The 18,649-nt window shown below is 42.8% G+C and overlaps 2 protein-coding genes across 4 annotated transcripts; both read right to left on the reverse strand.

Annotated features, from left to right (window-relative positions):
• Positions 1–2,212: 2,212 nt before the first annotated feature.
• Positions 2,213–7,582, reverse strand: nagk (N-acetylglucosamine kinase). The gene is made up of 10 exons (XM_064343813.1): positions 7,430–7,582; positions 6,689–6,773; positions 6,375–6,473; positions 6,044–6,185; positions 5,764–5,874; positions 4,627–4,739; positions 3,925–4,012; positions 3,551–3,648; positions 3,130–3,208; positions 2,213–2,786 (listed from the first exon to the last, which is right to left on the reverse strand). The coding sequence occupies exons 1-10, from the start codon at positions 7,498–7,500 to the stop codon at positions 2,602–2,604; spliced, it is 1,071 nt and encodes a 356-aa protein (XP_064199883.1). The 5' UTR covers positions 7,501–7,582; the 3' UTR covers positions 2,213–2,601.
• A 1,328-nt stretch (positions 7,583–8,910) lies between these two features.
• On the reverse strand, positions 8,911–17,363 carry gmpr2 (guanosine monophosphate reductase 2). Of its 3 annotated transcripts, XR_010331272.1 has the most exons (11): positions 16,714–17,094; positions 16,312–16,448; positions 15,726–15,845; positions 15,099–15,182; positions 14,223–14,396; positions 13,730–13,811; positions 12,485–12,591; positions 12,206–12,248; positions 11,778–11,937; positions 10,718–11,323; positions 8,911–9,788 (listed from the first exon to the last, which is right to left on the reverse strand). XR_010331272.1 is itself a non-coding variant. In XM_064343815.1 (10 exons), the coding sequence occupies exons 2-10, from the start codon at positions 16,396–16,398 to the stop codon at positions 11,134–11,136; spliced, it is 1,047 nt and encodes a 348-aa protein (XP_064199885.1). In that variant the 5' UTR covers positions 16,399–16,448; positions 17,226–17,363; the 3' UTR covers positions 10,765–11,133. The 3 variants fall into 3 exon arrangements, 2 of the variants coding, with proteins under 2 accessions (XP_064199885.1, XP_064199886.1); XM_064343815.1 differs by lacking the exons at positions 8,911–9,788; positions 16,714–17,094 and adding an exon at positions 17,226–17,363 and having other exon boundaries at positions 10,765–11,323; XM_064343816.1 differs by lacking the exon at positions 8,911–9,788 and having other exon boundaries at positions 10,765–11,323; positions 16,312–16,434.
• Positions 17,364–18,649: the final 1,286 nt, after the last annotated feature.

Genomic DNA, 18,649 nt, shown 5'->3' on the forward strand with positions numbered 1-18,649 from the left:
GCCCAGACGGGAGACCATCACAGAAGACACCCGTGATTCAGGGATCCATCCATCCATTATCTATGCGCGCTTATACTGGTCAGGGTCACGAAGGGTGCTGGAGCCTATCCTAGCATGCATTGGGCGAGGAGCAAGATATACCTATCACAGGGCACACAGACCATTCACTCACACTCATAAGCTATGGGCAATTTAAGCCGCGTTTCCACCGCAGGAACTATACCCCGGAACTAGGAACCTTTTGAGGAACTCAGTGCGTTTCCACCGCAGGAACTAGGGTCTAAATTTAGTTCTGGGGGCTTTGTTTTACCCCCCAAAACGTTCCTGCTCGGGGGTAGTACTTTCCGAAAGTACAGGAACCTTTTGGGTGGAGCTTGCAGCGCTGAACATTTCTGATTGGTCGAGTACTCGTAGCATTTGTGTTGTATTTATTTTCCGCCATTACCCGCCATGTTTGAAAATATGCAGCGGCAAACCAATTTATTTTCATAATAACTTCAAATCAAACTTGTATGTTATGCGGCGCAGTAGCCTACTTTTGGTTATAGCCTATCAACGTCTTGGAATTATAACGTGTGCTCTTCTGTTCTTTTCTTGCTTTAGTATTCGTTTTATAAAATGCTAAGCATTCGTGCTGGGACAGCATATTAGGCTACGTAGGCTACCAAAACATTCAAACGGATTAATTCGGTTGCTGAATATTTTCTTCCGGATTTTCTTTGTTAGCCCGTTGTAATTGACTCGAAACGTTTGATACAGTTATGTGAGGTATGCGGTAGTTCTGCATAATTAACATTGGTGATACAATACAAGCAAACTGGAAATCACCTTCCGCACTTTTTATCCGGGTAAAATAACAGGTTAATTCTAGTAATCTTCCCTTTAGCTTTTTCAGACTGCCGTAATTTTACTGCCATTTTTCAATTCCACGAAAAGACCAGGAAGACTATGGACTCATTTATGGTGCATGGTTCGCATCTGGAGGGCACACTTCGCTGCTCGGCTAGCAGTAACTTCGAAGGAAAGCAAACGGTGGCTGTACCACTACTAATTTACATTTTCACGCAAGTCCGAGTTTTCGTTCTATTCTTGTCATTTTGCGATTAGCCTATATGGAATTGACGACGAGAAAGTAATAAAACAGCTAATTGTTTACAACGTGTGCATGTTTTCTGCTGTTAATAAATGTGTTTGAGACGATATATGAAAATCAATAAATACAAAAGTAACCATATATAGTCATTGTTGGTAACCCGTAGTATATAAGTGGAATAAACCCCTCCGGGCTGTCCCGGTTATTAGAAAATAATGTAGGCTACTTCGGTGGTAGTATGGGGTTACAGAAGAAATCATATGACGGAGTGTAGCACAGTGGGTAAGGAACTAGACTTGTAACCAAAAGGCCGCAGGCCGTTGTACCCTTGAGCAAGGTACTTAACCGAAAATTGCTTCAGTATATATCCAGCTGTATAAATGGATGCAGTGTAAAATGCTATGTAAAAAGTTGTGTAAGTCGCTCTGGATAAGAGCGTCTGCTAAATGCCTGTAATGTAATGTAATATGACAGATGGACCGACGACAACGTCAGTGGGCTAATTTGCCTAATCTTCGCGGTACTTTAGACCCCGGTGGAAACGCAGACAACCATTGGCTGAAGGAACCTTTTAGTTCCTGGTAAAGTAGTTCCTGGGACTGAAAGTTCCGGGTAATTTTGGTGGAAACGCGGCTTTAGTCTCCAGTTAGCCTACCTGCATGTCTTTGAACTGTGGGAGGAAACCCACACGGACATGGGGAGAACATGCAAACTATACAGAAAGGCCCAGGCTGGAATGATTCGGGGATCATGGTTGGGGATTAAGCTGCTGATTGGATGCATGCAGATCCAGGTGTGTATTCTATCTCCAGATTATTTTAATTATTGTTATTTATTACTACTATTACTTCAAGTGATGTGAATCATCTTACTGTTTGCTATGAGGTGCCAGGCTGGTTTGGTGTTTGCGTGGACAACTACAAATTCTACCGACCCTAACCCTAACTTGCTGTACCGTAAATATGAGCTATATAATTTTAGAATATGATATAGCTCTTGCACAAGTGTGGTATCCTTTTGAACTCTGCTAGCATCCCCACAAATTTGAAGGCCTCCTCTGAACCAGAAAGGTCATCTCCCACCATTGGTCAATTTCTGTTGAATTTAATTTCCACCCACTGCTTCTGAAGATCTTTATTAGCACCAAAAAGGCAAGACCATTAAACAATGCATAAGGTACAATGTTTCATATCTATGTGATCTTTTCAACATCTTGCATTGAAAACTTCATATAAATGTAAAAGCAACTCCTAATCGTGATTTTCGGTAGAAAACAGTTACATTGATTTTCCTTTTAATATCCCTCAAATCTTGGCGACTGAAGACGGCAAACTTCAAACCGTGATTTCAAATGTAAATTCATTAAAAAAATATTCCCCTCCGTAGAGCCGTTGAGAAAGCGCCTCGTGGAGAAATGGGCGGCAGCGTGTGGATCTGTAGTGAGGTAGTATCCTGGTCCGCAGCGCTGTAATTCCGCGCGTCCCCTTCCGTGGCAGGGACCCGTGCCGTCATTGGCCGGCGAAGGAGCACGTGTAGAAGACGTGTGCGTTGGCGGCGTAGTCCAGGGGGAGCGTGGCCGCCACGCTCTTGGCCCCCAGGCTGGCCCCCCCGAGCGCCGAAGACTGCCGCAGGGTCAGGAGGCTGTACCCCGAGAAATGGCCCCCAGCCGCTCGTGCCAAAACGTCTGTGAAGCCTTCCAGAGAGAACACGGCAAAGGTCTCATTCCTTTACATCGCATCCATTTAGCACAGTGGTAATCAACCCTATTCCTGGAGATCTACCGTCTTATTCAACTGCAAAGATTGTGTTGAGCCACTAATTAGTAAAGTCAGGTGTGCCAAATTAGGGCTGAAATGAAAACCCCTACAGGGTGGTAGATCTCCAGGAACAGGGTCGGTTACCACTGATTTAGCGCATTCTCTCATCCTACCTTTACGCTTGCATTTTTAAAGGAAACAAGTACAAAGAAAGCATTTGTGAAGTGATGTAGGGAGCAGCATTTTCCAGAACGTTCCTTGTGAAGCTGGCCCACTCACCCGGCTTCAGCAGATCCCAGCTCTTCCACACGGACCCCACACACAGGATCGGGAGCCCCCGCTCCCCGGAAAACAGATCCTGTACAAGGCAGAGAGAGAGAGAGAGAGATCGCTTAGTCAACATTTGAGCAATTTGAGCAAGAAAAACCTTCAGGCTGGAATGTATGGTGGCTTATTGAGGTTGTAATAAGATAACAATTTGAGAGTTTCCTGCATCAAGATCACTGTATTATTCAGCCAGGATTTTCATATTACCTAAGAGGATATCTAAATATCAAGACACAATTATCTTAGGATTTCAATATTACCTTGTATTCTTGCGATAGCAAGCCGGAAAATACAAATACATATTGGTCTGAAGGAGCCAGCACATGAACACAGACCACATGAAACGTTTCCCTTCTCCCTTTAGCGCCCTCACCTGGTGAGCTTTGGGCAAGACGGCCACCACGTGTTGAGCCAGTACTTCCCCAGCTTTACGGAACACATGCTGGCACAGTGCATCTCCAGCTGTAGCCCCTGAAAAGGCAACACACAACACACGCACACGCACAGAAGCACAGTCAGGACAGTACAATCATTACCAGGTACACAATCCCCAGTGCATTTCTACAGCACATTGTAACATAAATGTAACATGGAACCATAACCAGATTACACACGATAAACCTGGACAGTGTAAAGTAAGGACAAAGAAGTGTGTGATGTATGAAAAATATAACATCCATGTGTGTTTGTGTGTGTGAGAGAGAAATGTGGGGGGAAAAAATTAAGAAACCCTCAACTAGGTTGTACCTTCAGACAACTTCCTGCAGAATCCAGCAAAGTGTGACTTCTGGAAGTTTCTGTAGAGGTGCGGGAGCAGGCCCATCCGCCCTGACACCTGCAGGAACCAAACAGGGTTAAAACCAGGCATGAGAAAACACGGACAGGACAGAGAGGAGCTCAGACAATCACAATAAGAAACACAACAACACTGACGGTGATTGGTGGATACTTTCTGGTAATACTTCCATGAACCCTCATGCTATTTGGACAGTATAACTGAACGGTATCTACAAATTACCCCCAACACTGTTGCATTTGCTACAATGTACTCTGTGATTTGTGGAGTCTTATCTGCATGTTGTTTCATGATACATCTGCCTTATCTCTATTTTATAACCCTTGATGTGCACATTTGACCTGCTACAGCATTGAAATCAAAACCGAGTGACTCTCTACACAATGCAGCTCTGCGGGCTGGCAGTGCCCTATAACAGGGAACTGGGATGTAAGGTTTGATTCCCAGTTAGGGCACCGCTGTTGAACCCTTGAATAAGATAGTCAACCTGAATTGCTACAGTAAATAACCAGCTTTATAAATGGACTGTATATAAAAAAAATCTATGTTGTGCAAGTGGTTCTGGGCACCTGTTAAATGCCCATGTTTTTATATTGGGTACCCACAGTGCATTGTGGGATATGTGTCAGTGTTGTATTTCAGAGACTTTTCACCTGGAAGTACTCCTCCATGGCCTTCTTAACGTGAGTGATGTCATGAGGGGGCGTGACCAGATTGTCCACAGCATCAAACACGGTCTTCACAGCCAGGTGCGAAATCCAGTAAGCTGATGAGGGGGAGGAGGCAGCTGCCTTATGAACACATACTTTTATTTTCACGCCAAAAAATCTCACGAGAAATACAACAGAGCGCTGCTATTTTCCATTGCCAGCCCCAATGACATTAGTAAGCGAGTGTAAAACTGGATCCATATCTAATATGCTGATGTTATATAAGGTGGCGGTCTCTACACAGAACAGCGGTTCTCAGCCTCGGTCCTGGAAAAGGCCTGTTTGTGCTGGTTTTCGTTCCAACCACAATTGCAATCCCAGAATTTGAACAAGCTGCTCATTTTCCATGTGCTTTTCATGTTTAGAGGGGATTATTTGTCCTCTTAAGACACATTACGTCAGAAATATATATGCATGCTATGAAGAAGTCACATTTTCTATATTCCAAACAATTACATAAAGATAGGTTAAAACTTTTTAACTGAGGTGAATCAATAGGCTCCTCATTGATGAAAGTGTGGGCACGTGGCAACTAAAACTAGCCATTTGGAAAATGGTAAATAATTCAGACAAAGCAAATGATAATGAGCAAAACCTGCATTGTGTTAACCAGTTAAAGGAGAAATTAAAAAGAACTTAAACACCTGTTCAATGACCTAATTAGGAGCCTACTGATTCACCACAGTCTTTAATCTTATCTGCAAAAAAAACTTTTTGCTCTTTTTATGCGTTTGCCTGCAATAATGATGATAATATTGTTTGCACAATAAGCACGATGCGAACATGGAACATGTATTCTTCATGTCATGCATAGCCATTTCTAACATAAATGTGGCATAAGAGCATAAATAATCCTTCAAAACATGAATAGCCCCTAATTAAGAAAAATGAACAGCTCGTTAAAATTCTGGGATGGCAATTTTGGTTGAAAAAAGAACCCACCATGCACAGGGGGGTCCCCAGGAACGAGCTTGAGAACCACTGACATAGAAGGTATAGCTATGTTCACAAACAGCATTATGCAGCGTTACGTTCGTCAATCCTCCTCAAGGTGAGCATGGACTGTGTGGGCATGAATACCTGACCCCTCGTCGCCCATGAGGTGTCCCCAGCCCCCACAGCCCACCTGAGAGCCATCAGGGTTCACCAGTTTACAGTTGGAGCCAGTTCCTGAAATGAGCACGACGCCCCCTGGTGGCACAATCAGAAAGAACCATAAATCATGAGTTGAAGTAGTTCTTGTGGTACTGGGTTGTAGCACGCGTGTGCTTCGTCAACTATGCATGGCTGTCATGCCAGAGAGGCAAAATTAATTTAAAGAACAGAAAAGAAGAGAATAAAGAGAAGGCTTGCAAGGTACCATGCTGGCTGGCTGTTGCCATGGCACCGATAGCATCGGTGGTGATGCTGTAACTGTGGCTCAGCTTGGGAAACCTCTCCTTCATCTCATCAATGAGCTTCTGGATAGCATCACGCTGCTCACCTCCACTCAGGGACATGCCCTGGAAACACACACACACGCAAAGCACATGAACCTCCTCTGTTGCAGAATCATACACCATAGATTACACACACAACATAACTGTGCTTATATGGTTGTCAGATGTCTTTATTTAATATTTATATTGTAGATAAGGAAGTGATCTGATTGGTCTGTAAATGTACTGTTGCTGATTGACAGGGAGACCAACCAGGGAACTGAGAGGCATATCTGGGTCCAGGCCAGCCTGGCTTTTGGCTCTCTGCACCATGTCATTGATGGCCTCGATACACTTATCCACACCTACCAACTGAAAGAGAGAATCAACACACGCGTGTACACGCACACACAACATTATGTGATGTCATATTGATACTTCCATAATTACTACTGAATTCAATACTGCATAATTAAAGAGTAATGTGTAAAAACAAAAAAAAAACACGTTAAAACAAGATGTAGTGAAACATACTGGTTCTGTGAAAACTGCAGAAACGTACATGACTGTACTAAATGTTTTATTACCCAATGATTGGTAGAAGGACCATCTGTTTCTGCAAGGATTTTCCCATGCTCTGACACCAGCACGGCTTTGGAATGGGTCCCACCTCTGCCAAAACCGTCATAATATGGACAGACAATCAGACATACAGTGACATATTGACATACTGACTGACACTCGGACAGACAGTGGTAGTAGTATCCTGACTCGCCTGATCGCATCCGGAATACTGGATCTCGGCTAGCTGTATTGCAATGACACTACGTGGCGGACACAAAGAATCGGAAAACAGACGAACAGGAGGAGGGGAAAAACTGAAAGTACGTATTCATTGCCTCCTTCACCAGTGTGGAATAAATACCAACTTTTGTAAGTTACATAAAACAATTCCAAACAATATAGATAGTTATGCAGAAAGATTCACCAGCTAGCCTACTGTTATAAAATTGAGGATACGTTACAGTAATGTAACGTTAGTTTTTCAGTAAAAAGATGGTAGCTCGCCGTATCACGAGATACTTCAGGACAGTATGATAGCTATCTAGCCACAGCGACACTGCATTAGCTAAAGGTAGCTCTGTCTGCAGAAGTTATATTGGACTCGAATGAATTAGCAGGGTCCACCAGCACTAACATATCTGCCACAATATCAAATTACGCCATGATAAAAGTAACCAAACGTTTCGCATCCACATTTCTAAAGACTCGTTAAAAAAACAACTGAAACGTTTGAATGGATTTCATTTAAACGCGTATTTTCTTACCCCTCAACACCGCCGTACACAGACACCATGATTTCGCTTCCTGTTTTGGCAAATGTCATGTGACACGTCATAGCCGGTCTTTATGCGGATACTCCAATTATAATGACCCTTAGTCTTTTTTATTGCTTGCTGTCTTACACGATAAGAGATGAATTTATCACACCGTATTCATAATACAGTGATATTATCTAGAAACAGTTCTTCATTAAATTGAATGTGATCCATCTGCCAATGATTAAAGAAAAACGATAATGAAATAAGTTCATGAAAAACATTCTGTGCATATACACTACACAGTGAATGATATGATTCACAAACGTTCTTCATATAACGGCTTCTAGTTTTCTACAGCTGGTTTAAGACAGCCTTCGAGCGAGCACAGCAACAGCATCATATAAAACTACAAACTATGAATTAAAATAAACAAATTCCTTAAACAATTCAACTTGATCTTGGTCATGTTCATTGCATCATCCTGCCAAGATTTGAATGTAGTGATCCGATTGCCTCATTAATGAATCGTGTGACTACCATGTAGCACTGTGCATACTGTTTGTGTTGAGCTCAAAGGAACAAAAGGCAAGACTACTGGGTGGCACCTCCTGTTAAAGCAGTGTTCCTGACCATGCCAGTGCTAACTTTGGCCAGCAGTGCCCCAGAGTAATGCATAATCAGCCATTAGCCTTTCTTGATTCACTCAGCTGGGATAACCATTTCTCATTGCTCACCAGTAACCTGACATTGGTCAGGTGGATGCCCACTGTCTCTTCGCTCAAGCTGCACAGGAAGTGTCTTCCTTTGACTCAGGTCTGTGCGAGCTCAGCAGCTTGTGGACTGCACCCGTGCACCGTGGAAGGCAGTGGCTTGAAGTCATGAGTTTTGGAGGAAACCGGACATGAGTACTTTCCAACACTGATGCAGAGATTGCAGCATGAGCAACGCTGGTGATTGCAATTAGCCATTCCAAACTAGGAAAAACAGGGAGAAAGTATAGGCCCTTATACTGTATATTTACTATCAGTAGGAACACATTTTTTATGTAAGGAATTTGATTGGATGGCATTGGAAGTGGTCATAGATGCATTGATACCTTTAGATTCCCTTTCATTCTTGCTCATGGAGTTCAACTTGTATTTTATATAGAATTACATAAAACGAGGTGCACAATGTCAGGAAGCAGGCAATTTTTTTTCTTTATATTTTTTTTGTTTGTATACTCTATGTACACCAAAAGTCTAATAAAAACTATTACTACAACAAAAAAATTAAATTTCATTCTTGGGTATGCATACACAAATTGAATACATGCATTTATTGAAAAACTTTGGTAACATATGCCTTGTAGCCTGTACATTTTATAAAGTAATAATAAAGTGATATCGAAATGGCAATAATTTTCAAAAGACAGACACCAATAGCGGGAAGGTTTTTCATGTGTGTAACCACAGTGTTAAAAAGCAAACCATCACAGTACACAGAAACAGTTTATGGAATGCATTTATTGGTCAGAAAATCCAGTGACAGTAAATCAATAAAATGTACATTTGTTTAACGGAAAGCAATGGGAAAAAAACCGGAAGTCTTTTTAAAAAAAATAAATACCTCCACTCAGTAATCACTCGCTCATGAGGTGTATAAAACACGCACAAACACTTGTGCGATACTTAAAAGCAGACACTTAAAAATATCACTCCGGTCTTTGAGCAGCCACATCACCTGAACAAATGATTCATTGACCTGTTGCAATCAGACTACTTGGTGTAACTGTTAAACAAATGTTGGAAATCTTAACAATGGATTTAATGCTGAACACGTTTGATACTTGCTGGACTGGGCAAACCCGTGTTGAAATAAGGGAGAAGGGTGTGTGGGGGTGGTGGGTGGCTGTAGCTGGAGCTTTTCCAACTGAAGCCATAAGTAGCTCCAGGGAGAAGCTTTCTGTCAGTCAAAGGTACATCGTGAGACACAGGCCTCCTCCTCCATTTCTAACTTGGCACACTAGTTAATTTCCCCCAAACACTTTCCTTTCCTTCACCTTTACACACCTGAGCCTACTTGAGGCAACGCTTAACACGGTCATAGATTAAAAAGATGATTTTATTTGTAGGCTCAATCCCTACCCAGCATGTAATCCATTTTCAATTATTATGATAGTCATATAATATTTTTAAATCTAAAAAAATGCTATTTGCTAACGGCCAACATTTTTTTTGGAAGTAACCATGTAAATGTGAGGGGAAAAAATCTCACATTAATTATGTTCCCCTCATCTTATGAACAGATTATGCTAGACTATCTGAGAAAAATCATTCCAGTGTTTACACTAAAATTAGATTTTCTACTTAGTCAAAAATACCCACTCACCAAAAATGTAACGGGGATGTAATGCCCTCTGTAATATGGCTCAGATTCATTAGCCTTTTTTTTTACCATAGATAAGATATATTTCCCTGCATTCGAATGGGAAATCTGAAGTTCACTTTTTTTTGCAGCTACTACCTAGCACTGGAACCAGCAAGGTTGTGACCTCACCAGGTTATTTTGTCCTGGCTGCTCAAGCCAAGACTGCTGACTTTCAATGAGCTCAACAATGAAATGTGAGGGGAAAAAAAGAGAACCTAAGGAAGGTCTATTGCCCCAGGATCCTGAAATGAGTATGACCAAACAAAACATACATTCTCATGAACTACCTCTGAGGAGACCACAACTACTGTGCCACTGGTTGACTGCTCCAAAACGTCCACAGGTGGACCAGTGACGTCACAATCTAGCTTGTTCCAGGAAGGTTGTGCCCTAGTGCTAGTAGCTGCAAAAAAAGTACTTCAGCTTAATTTTGTAGCAAATACAGGTCAATTTCAGATTTGAACGCAAGGCCATATCTTACAGGTAAAAATCTAATGAACCAAAGTCATACAGTATTACTAAGTGCTTCACATCCCCATGAAGTTATTGAAATACTCTGGTAGTAGCATTACTAAAAGTGTCATTTTTAATTGCTAGATCCAGGCCCGTGTTCATAAAGCCTCTCAGAGTAGGAGTGCTGATCTAAGATCAGGTTTTCCTGCCCATGTTCAGACCTTATCCATCATTACATTACATTACATTACAGGCATTTAGCAGACGCTCTTATCCAGAGCGACGTACAACAAGTGCATAGGTTTCAAGATGTAGAGGCGCAAAAGAAACACTAGAGTGAAGTAAGGATCGTAGTGCCAGAAGTGACCACATCGATCAGGAATCATCATGAGCTGAAAGGCAAAACTGATCTCTGATCAGCACTACTACCACCGAGACACTGTATGACTACGGTCCAATAAAATACTGCTCATGCTTACTTGACCTGTCACTGACATCCTAATTAAAACTGGCCAAACAGGTTCCCGCAGACATGCAAGACACATGAACTGTTCCCAAATTAAAATTCATAACTAACCTTGAGGCAGCCCGGCGTTATCATGACACTGCATAGGAGCTCTGGAGCGGCAGAGTCCAGGAAAGAGGGCGAGTCTGTCTGACTCGGGAAAGCGTGTGTGTACGGCACAGACCGTGCGTGCGACCGTGCGTACGCGCACGCGTGTGTGTGCGTATGTGCGTGCGTAACCGTGCATATGTGTGTGAGAGAGACAGAGAGAGAGAGAGAGAGAGAGAGAGAAATGCATACGGACCGGGCCGAGCCAAGTCCGGCAGACCCTTGCTCGTTGGGCCTAGCCGCTGTTGCCGAACACGGTGTTGAGCTGCTGAGTGACGCGGATGAAGGTGGTCCTGCGGCTCAGCTCCTTCAGCTTGCCCGCGCCCACGTAGGTGCAGGTGGAGCGCACGCCTCCCAGGATGTCCCGCATGGTCACGTCCACCGGGCCCTTATAGAGCACCTCCACGGTCTTTCCCTCGGACGCCCTGAAACACACGCGCACACGCACACACAAACAGAGGGATAATAAATAACAAGTAACAGCGCTACCACACCACAAGTCTCCATCACCCATAATCACTGCTGAACCTGCACGCACTCCTGGAATGTGACTGTCCCATACTAGGCCTAAACTGTAAAATAATTCTTACAAGCATGTAATATCACCCTCACCTACAACAGTCTCACCAGTCTTCTGACTCCCACCTTTGCCCTTAGCTACGCTAGATCTCATCTGTAAATCACTTGCACCTGTAAAATCACTCTCACCTACATCACACCTGTAATATAACTCTCACTTGTAATATCACACCAGTAATATGACCCTCACCAGTAATATCACAACAGTAATGTCACCCTCCCCTGCACAGACTCACCAGTAATATGACCCTCACTAGTAATATCACACCAGTAATATCACCCTCCCCTGCACAGACTCACCTGTATTCGGCCACTCCCCCTGCGTGTTTCCTCATGGCCGTTTCGGAGCTCATGCCATAGAACAGCTTGTACTTCTGTCCGCTTTTCTCGATGACCTCGCCGCTGCACTCAGAGTGACCCGCCAGCATCCCGCCGAGCATGACGAAGTCTGCCCCCGCACCTGTGAAGCAGCGCGTGCGGGTGAATATCAAACCTTTCCACGGGGTCGCAGAAACAACCCAGCAGCACCGACAGGATGTGCTTTTAAAGAGATAACGTGACTCCGCGTCGTGTTAGCGGATGACTGTAATGCAATGCCAGTCACGCAACCGTTAGCAAACGGTCAATGCGATAAAATGCACAAAAAGCACCGCTCAGGCTCTTAAACATTTCACTTTGTAGCACACTGATTATCAAAATGAGGCTCAACGTCTGCCATAAATACTCACCGAACGCCTTTGAGACGTCACCTGGGCAGGTGCATCCTCCATCCTGAAAAGGGAGAGTGAGCGTGAGTGATAGACAGTTGAGACATGGATGAGACAGAGAGAATTATACATAAATCCAGTGCTCAGATTTCTTAAAACTATGAATCTCACAGAGATGATGTAAGCATGTAAATCAGCGGTAACTGTGTCTCACAGAGATGATGTAAGCATGTAAATCAGCAGTAATTGTGTCTCACAGAGATGATGTAAGCATGTAAATCATCAGTAACTGTGTCTCACAGAGATGATATGCCCCCCTAGGCCATGTGCTGCATCAGCACATTCGATCACAGCGCTTAGCTGCGGGTACCCAACCCCCGTCTTCTTACGAGTGGTGCACACAGAGCCTGCAAACAGAGATAGGGGGTTATAGCAATGTGCGCTACGGTACAATGTGTATGCCCCATTACCACATCAACAGGTTACAGCAATGTATGCTACAGTACACCGTGTACGCTCCATTACCACATCAACAGGTTATAGCAATGTGCGCTACGGTACAATGTGTATGCCCCATTACCACATCAACAGGTTACAGCAATGTATGCTACAGTACACCGTGTACGCTCCATTACCACATCAACAGGTTATAGCAATGTATGCTACAGTACACCGTGTACGCTCCATTACCACATCAACAGGTTACAGCAATGTATGCTACAGTACACCGTGTACGCTCCATTACCACATCAACAGGTTATAGCAATGTATGCTACAGTACAACGTGTATGTCCCATTACCACTTCAACAGGTTATAGCAATGTATGCTACAGTACACCGTGTACACTCCATTACCACATCAACAGGTTATAGCAATGTGCGCTACAGTACCATGTGTATGCTCCATTACCACATCAACAGGTTATAGCAATGTGCGCTACAGTACCATGTGTATGCTCCATTACCACATCAACAGGTTATGGCAATGTGCGCTACGGTACAACGTGTACGCTCCATTACCACATCAACAGGTTATAGCAATGTATGCTACAGTACAACGTGTATGCTCCATTACCACATCAACAGGTTATAGCAATGTATGCTACAGTACAACGTGTACGCTCCATTACCACATCAACAGGTTATAGCAATGTATGCTACAGTACAACGTGTATGCTCCATTACCACATCAACAGGTTATAGCACTGTACTCTACAGTACAGTGTTTGCCCCATTTTACTACATCACTACAACGAGAGAGTTCTGTTACACTGCACAGCCAGTTACTTGTGTCACACATTAACTATCTTAGCAATGGTTAAAAGCATTCTGCCACATTACAGACAAAATGAGAAAATGTACTACATTCGATAGTTCTTGAAAAGTTATAGAAAGAAAACACATTTACAAAATACAGTTTAAAACCGTCCGGACTGTTTCTTTTGACACCGTTTCTTTCCTGGTCCTTCCAGAACTTGTCTTTGTAGAAATCGATAAGAGACCAGTATGACAACCAACAGCAAAAAAGACTGATTATGACATCACCTGGTCCAATCCCCACTTTAATGATGTCAGCACCAGCGAGAATCAGCTCCTCCACCATCTCTCCAGTGACTACGTTCCCTGCCTGCGGCAGAGAAGCCATCTCCATTATCATCGTCATCACTACGAGCAAGACCACAACACTCATTACAACTTTCCTTATTACTGTGCCAAAAATAATCATGAGCATCACTTCATACCAGTGAATCACCCTCAGCACCAGCTGTAAAATAACCAGAGGGGGAAAATCCAGGTTCAGAAGGAGAAAATTGTCCAGATTATTTTGTTACAATCACCTGAATTTGCCTATCAGCACAATTCTTCAGCCAGGAGGAAGAATTAATTACAGAAATCAGCTGGCTGAGTTCTTCGGTGGAAGAAACACACGGCAGGACTTTTACTTTCTGATCCCTGTATTTTCCACCTCTGGAAATAAAACCGCTCACAAATATTCCACCACCTGAACAGCAGGGGGAGCGCTCCCTCAGTGACTCACCATGATGGTGTGCGAAGGGAACTTCGCGCGCACGTCTTTGACGAAGTGGACAAAGTGCTCCGAGTAGCCATTGGCCACGTCCACGCAGATGTACCGCAGCTTCGGCACCGCGGCCACCACCGAGCTCAGCCTCTCAAAGTCCCCGTCGCCGGTCCCCGTGCTGATCGCCACGCTCTGGAGACGGACAGACAGACAGAATGAGGGGTCAGTACGGCGCACGCGGTATAACCCAGTGTGTATCCATGTGAAAGCCAAGAAAGGGTCTTTAAACAAGACAACAATTTCTGCATCAGCACATCAGTGCAAGAGGTGCTACACAACAAGCAAGGATTGCCACGCAGTTTTTGAAACAGAAAGTCAAAATAATGCATTTTTAAAGAGGTCCCCTGAATCACTTGACAATGTATAACAACAACTGCCGACATTCAAATAATAAAGAATGAAGCATCGTCACAAGCTTTCCAAAATGACATAAACTGATCAGGGAGCAACAGCGCCACCACCACAGGTCAGGCCAGATGATGTATTACAAGCCAACAGGCCCCTCACACTCATTCCAGGCCACAGAATGCAAAACGGACTGAGACAAGGACTTTTGAACTTTACATTCTTCCACTACCGATTTGCTAAACAGCAACTCTGGTCTTGTACTATCCCTTTATAAATCGGGGCAAACATACTACTTACAATAACATTTCTAGAGATTTTAAACTTGGCTTGGGTTCAACAAACTTTCCACACAACTTCTCCGCACCCACCTACGCTCATTCACTTAATGAAAGACTTCTAACAAACAAGAGGAATCTAAGCAATTAACTATAGTAACACAATCACAATCTGGGTAATGAACTGTGAAAATCTATTCGGAAAGAATACCTCCAGGCAATCGGGGTGCTGGGCAGCAAACTCCTTCCAATCGTCCACGGAGTAGTGCTTGTGAATGGCAGTGAAGACAGTGAACTGGGGAAAGAGGAAAGACAGGCACATTTTCAAATGATTCCATTAAAGAGCTCCTAGTGTTGACTGCTAATGGCAAATGTTCAGTATTATTCAGACTACGATTCAGATGTCCGGTTGCTGGGGGTGGCCTGAGGGATGTATGTGTGTGTGTGTGTGTGTGTGTGCGTGTTGGGGAGATGGGGTGCGTAATGTGCAGGTGGGACCATGCCAAACCTTCTGGTGAGTTCTTTTTTTGGGAAGGGGAGGTGAGTGTTGGGAGAAAAGCAGTCAGTGGGAACTGCCTGTTTACCAACATCAGTTTGCTGTGCAGATTAACAGCATTTACACCACATGACGGTTTAAAGCCAATCCTGTGTGTCCACATTATGGGATATGCGCAGCGTTAGCAATGAACTGATACCAACGATCAAGAATGAAGATTAAAGCAATGGTGGGGATGAGGGAAGTGGTTTCAGATTAAAAATAAGTGAAAGACCTGGGGGATGAGAAACCAAAGCAGGTAAATATAAGCTCACCAACAGTACAATGCCATTACTGTTGTACCTTGTGCAGTGCCAGGGCCATCTCAAAGGTCCCCACAGTGTCCATGTTGGCCGCGATGATCGGGATCCCACTGTAGGTACCCTTGGAGTTCCGAAAGAAGAAACTGCGGGTCAGGTCCACCTGCCAAAGAGATCACCACAAGTCAGAACACAAAAAACAACAGAAGATTGGGACAAGGTTTGCATATGTTCAACCGAAAGGGCCACAGGCTAAAAGCTGCATTTATATGCTGGCCAAAATGAAAGCCAATTTATCTCTGGAATTTAGACTTCTTAGTTTAAGAAACAAATTCTTAGTTTAGTTTCAGAAACCAAATCTTTTTACAAACATATGTTTTTCGAAGTCAGCTGCAATGGACGAACAGATACAGAATTGTAGGCAGCAGCACAAACACACTGACTGGCTAATAAACAGTTGAGCTCACAGTTCATCTTGGAAAACGCACATGAGGGAATTATGAATTCTGCATTGCAAAACAGAATGGAAGATTTTAAATGTAATTTGACAGATGGGACAGGGGATTCTCAGAAACGACAGAGCGGCTACAACAGACTACAGGCATATGGCAACTTTACACAGATCGTACCTCACTGCGAGACTTCAGTGTGCTACGTTTTGGACGAAGCAGGACGTCCTTGAAGTCCAGCTTGATGTCGTTCTCAATGCGAGGCATGTTTGTCGGGTGGTCTTTCTCTCTCTCCCAATCGCTCTGTAATGGAGGTGCTGTAGCCATTTGTAATGTCGTTACTAACCTTAATTTACATATTTCCCATATACCAGCCCCAAGGGAAATTCACATTTTTTAAAATGAGGAGTGGGCGAGCACGGTACTCCTTCAGAAATACATAAATTCAACATTACGGTGCGCTTCCAAATCAGACACAAACATCAATGTTAATATATCTACCATAGCAGTACATACACAGAACACGAATACAGTAAGTTAGCATGTAGCTAAGTTTAAAACTGATATACACATTACACTCACCTGTTTGTTTTCTAGCCTAAAATGCGGAGCCAGGGATGCCCTTATTTAGGTATCTAAATAAACTGTAATTCACCCGAGTAAAACGGTTACAATCACGGCTATTTGTTCCAAGTCATCTGGTAACCACGCGAAATATAGCTATGATACCAAGCTACAACTGTCAGAAATTCTGGCTAGCAAGGTAAGTCCGGTTTAAAGGTTAGAAAATTAATTAGTTTAACCCAACTCAAAATATAAGAATGCTAACTGGCTAGCACTGAGGACTGAAATAAATGCGCATCGCTAGTTTAGAAGTACTTCAACTTTCGAAATATGAACAAAAGTACGACTGCCAATTCACACAACAAGCAAAGCTCCGTGAAGCTGGCAACAATTGGAAACTTCCGGTAAGAGGATTTCAAACTAAAAGCTCGGTAAATGCAATGATTTAAGTGCGATTTTGTCGTTTTTCTTCTTGTAACTAATACAGTTGAATAGAATTACACATTATATACTCATATTTAGACCCATACCTTTCACATTACGCAGTCATTTCTGTGAAATCATGTTCCCAGCAATTGTTGCTGGTGTTCTAGTATAGCCCGGCCATGCATTTCTCTACACTGTCAATTAAGTACTGGCTCATTGTTTATCAGATTACTACCAAAACTAAAAATTGTTACCAAATGAAAGGGGGTATACATTTACTCTACATATCCATATCTTCAAGAATATGCAATAATTTCTTTGAAATCACGTTCCCAGCAATTGTTGCTGGTGTTTTAGTGTAGCCCAGGCCATGCATTGCTACACCTGGGTGTGCTGTCAGGCGAGGTCAGGTGTGCCGTGTGAAAAATCCTTTAAAAAAAATTTTTCATGTTCAAATGAATTTTTTTAAAAAACTTAAATGAACAAATCCCATTCACAAAAGCCAAAATAAATGTTATTAAAATGCATATCGCTTAATTAAAACCCCAAAATAACATTTAGGCCTACGTGCATGCGTGTGGAGGGGGGCTGCAGGGTGTTTTATTTTTTATGCTTTTGAGAGTGGTGTGCCATGAGATTCTGTAAATTTGGAAAGTGTGCTGTGGAAGGAAAAAGGTTGGGAAACGCTGCTATACAATGTCAGTTCAGTACTGGCTCATTTGCATACCAGTTTACTGCTAAAACTAAAAATTGTTACCAAATTAAATGGGGTATACATTTACTCTACAGACCCATACCTATAACACTGTGTAATCATTTCTGTGAAATCACGTTCCCAGCAATTGTTGCTGGTGTTTTAGTGTAGCCTGGCCATGCATTTCTATACACTGTCAGTTACGTGCATTACATTCTGGAAGTTCACTGAAGGCCGGGCCATTCAAAGGTGAAAAGGGAGGACAGTTAGGTGAGCAATTACAACATGTGAAGTCATACAAATTATATAATGAATTAGTGGGCAAGTCAAACTCAAATAGTTTAGTGGCATTTAACAGAACTGGTGTTGGCGGCAGTAAATCTGTATTAACAAAAATTAAATCAGAATATAAAAAGAAAGACTTGGTAGATAAAGATGAAATTGCAGCACAACAAAAATTAAGAAAGAAATTTGAAACAGAAGCAAGCCCACATTTAAAGGGGTTCATTTGTGTCCTTCAGGCAGTACCACTTAAGGTAATTAAGGGTGGGGTAAGACTGTGGCATGAACTAACGCGTAGTAGTCCAGATTTTTGGTATAACACCGGTGGATTTATTACATCACAACAAACACACACCAAAAGGATTTTATTCTATGAAATGAAAGTCTTGTCCAATGGCATTTATGATCAGTGAAGAGCACACCCAAAGTGCAGTTGAACAGCTACTCACTGCAATGAGAGATTATGAATATATCTAAATTGGCAATGTACATGTTTAGCCTTCTTGTGAATTTCCGTGAAGCTAGCAACAATTAGACTTCCCGTATATAAGT

This window comes from Anguilla rostrata, chromosome 7 (assembly GCF_018555375.3).
Source record: "Anguilla rostrata isolate EN2019 chromosome 7, ASM1855537v3, whole genome shotgun sequence".
Classification (NCBI taxonomy): domain Eukaryota; kingdom Metazoa; phylum Chordata; class Actinopteri; order Anguilliformes; family Anguillidae; genus Anguilla; species Anguilla rostrata.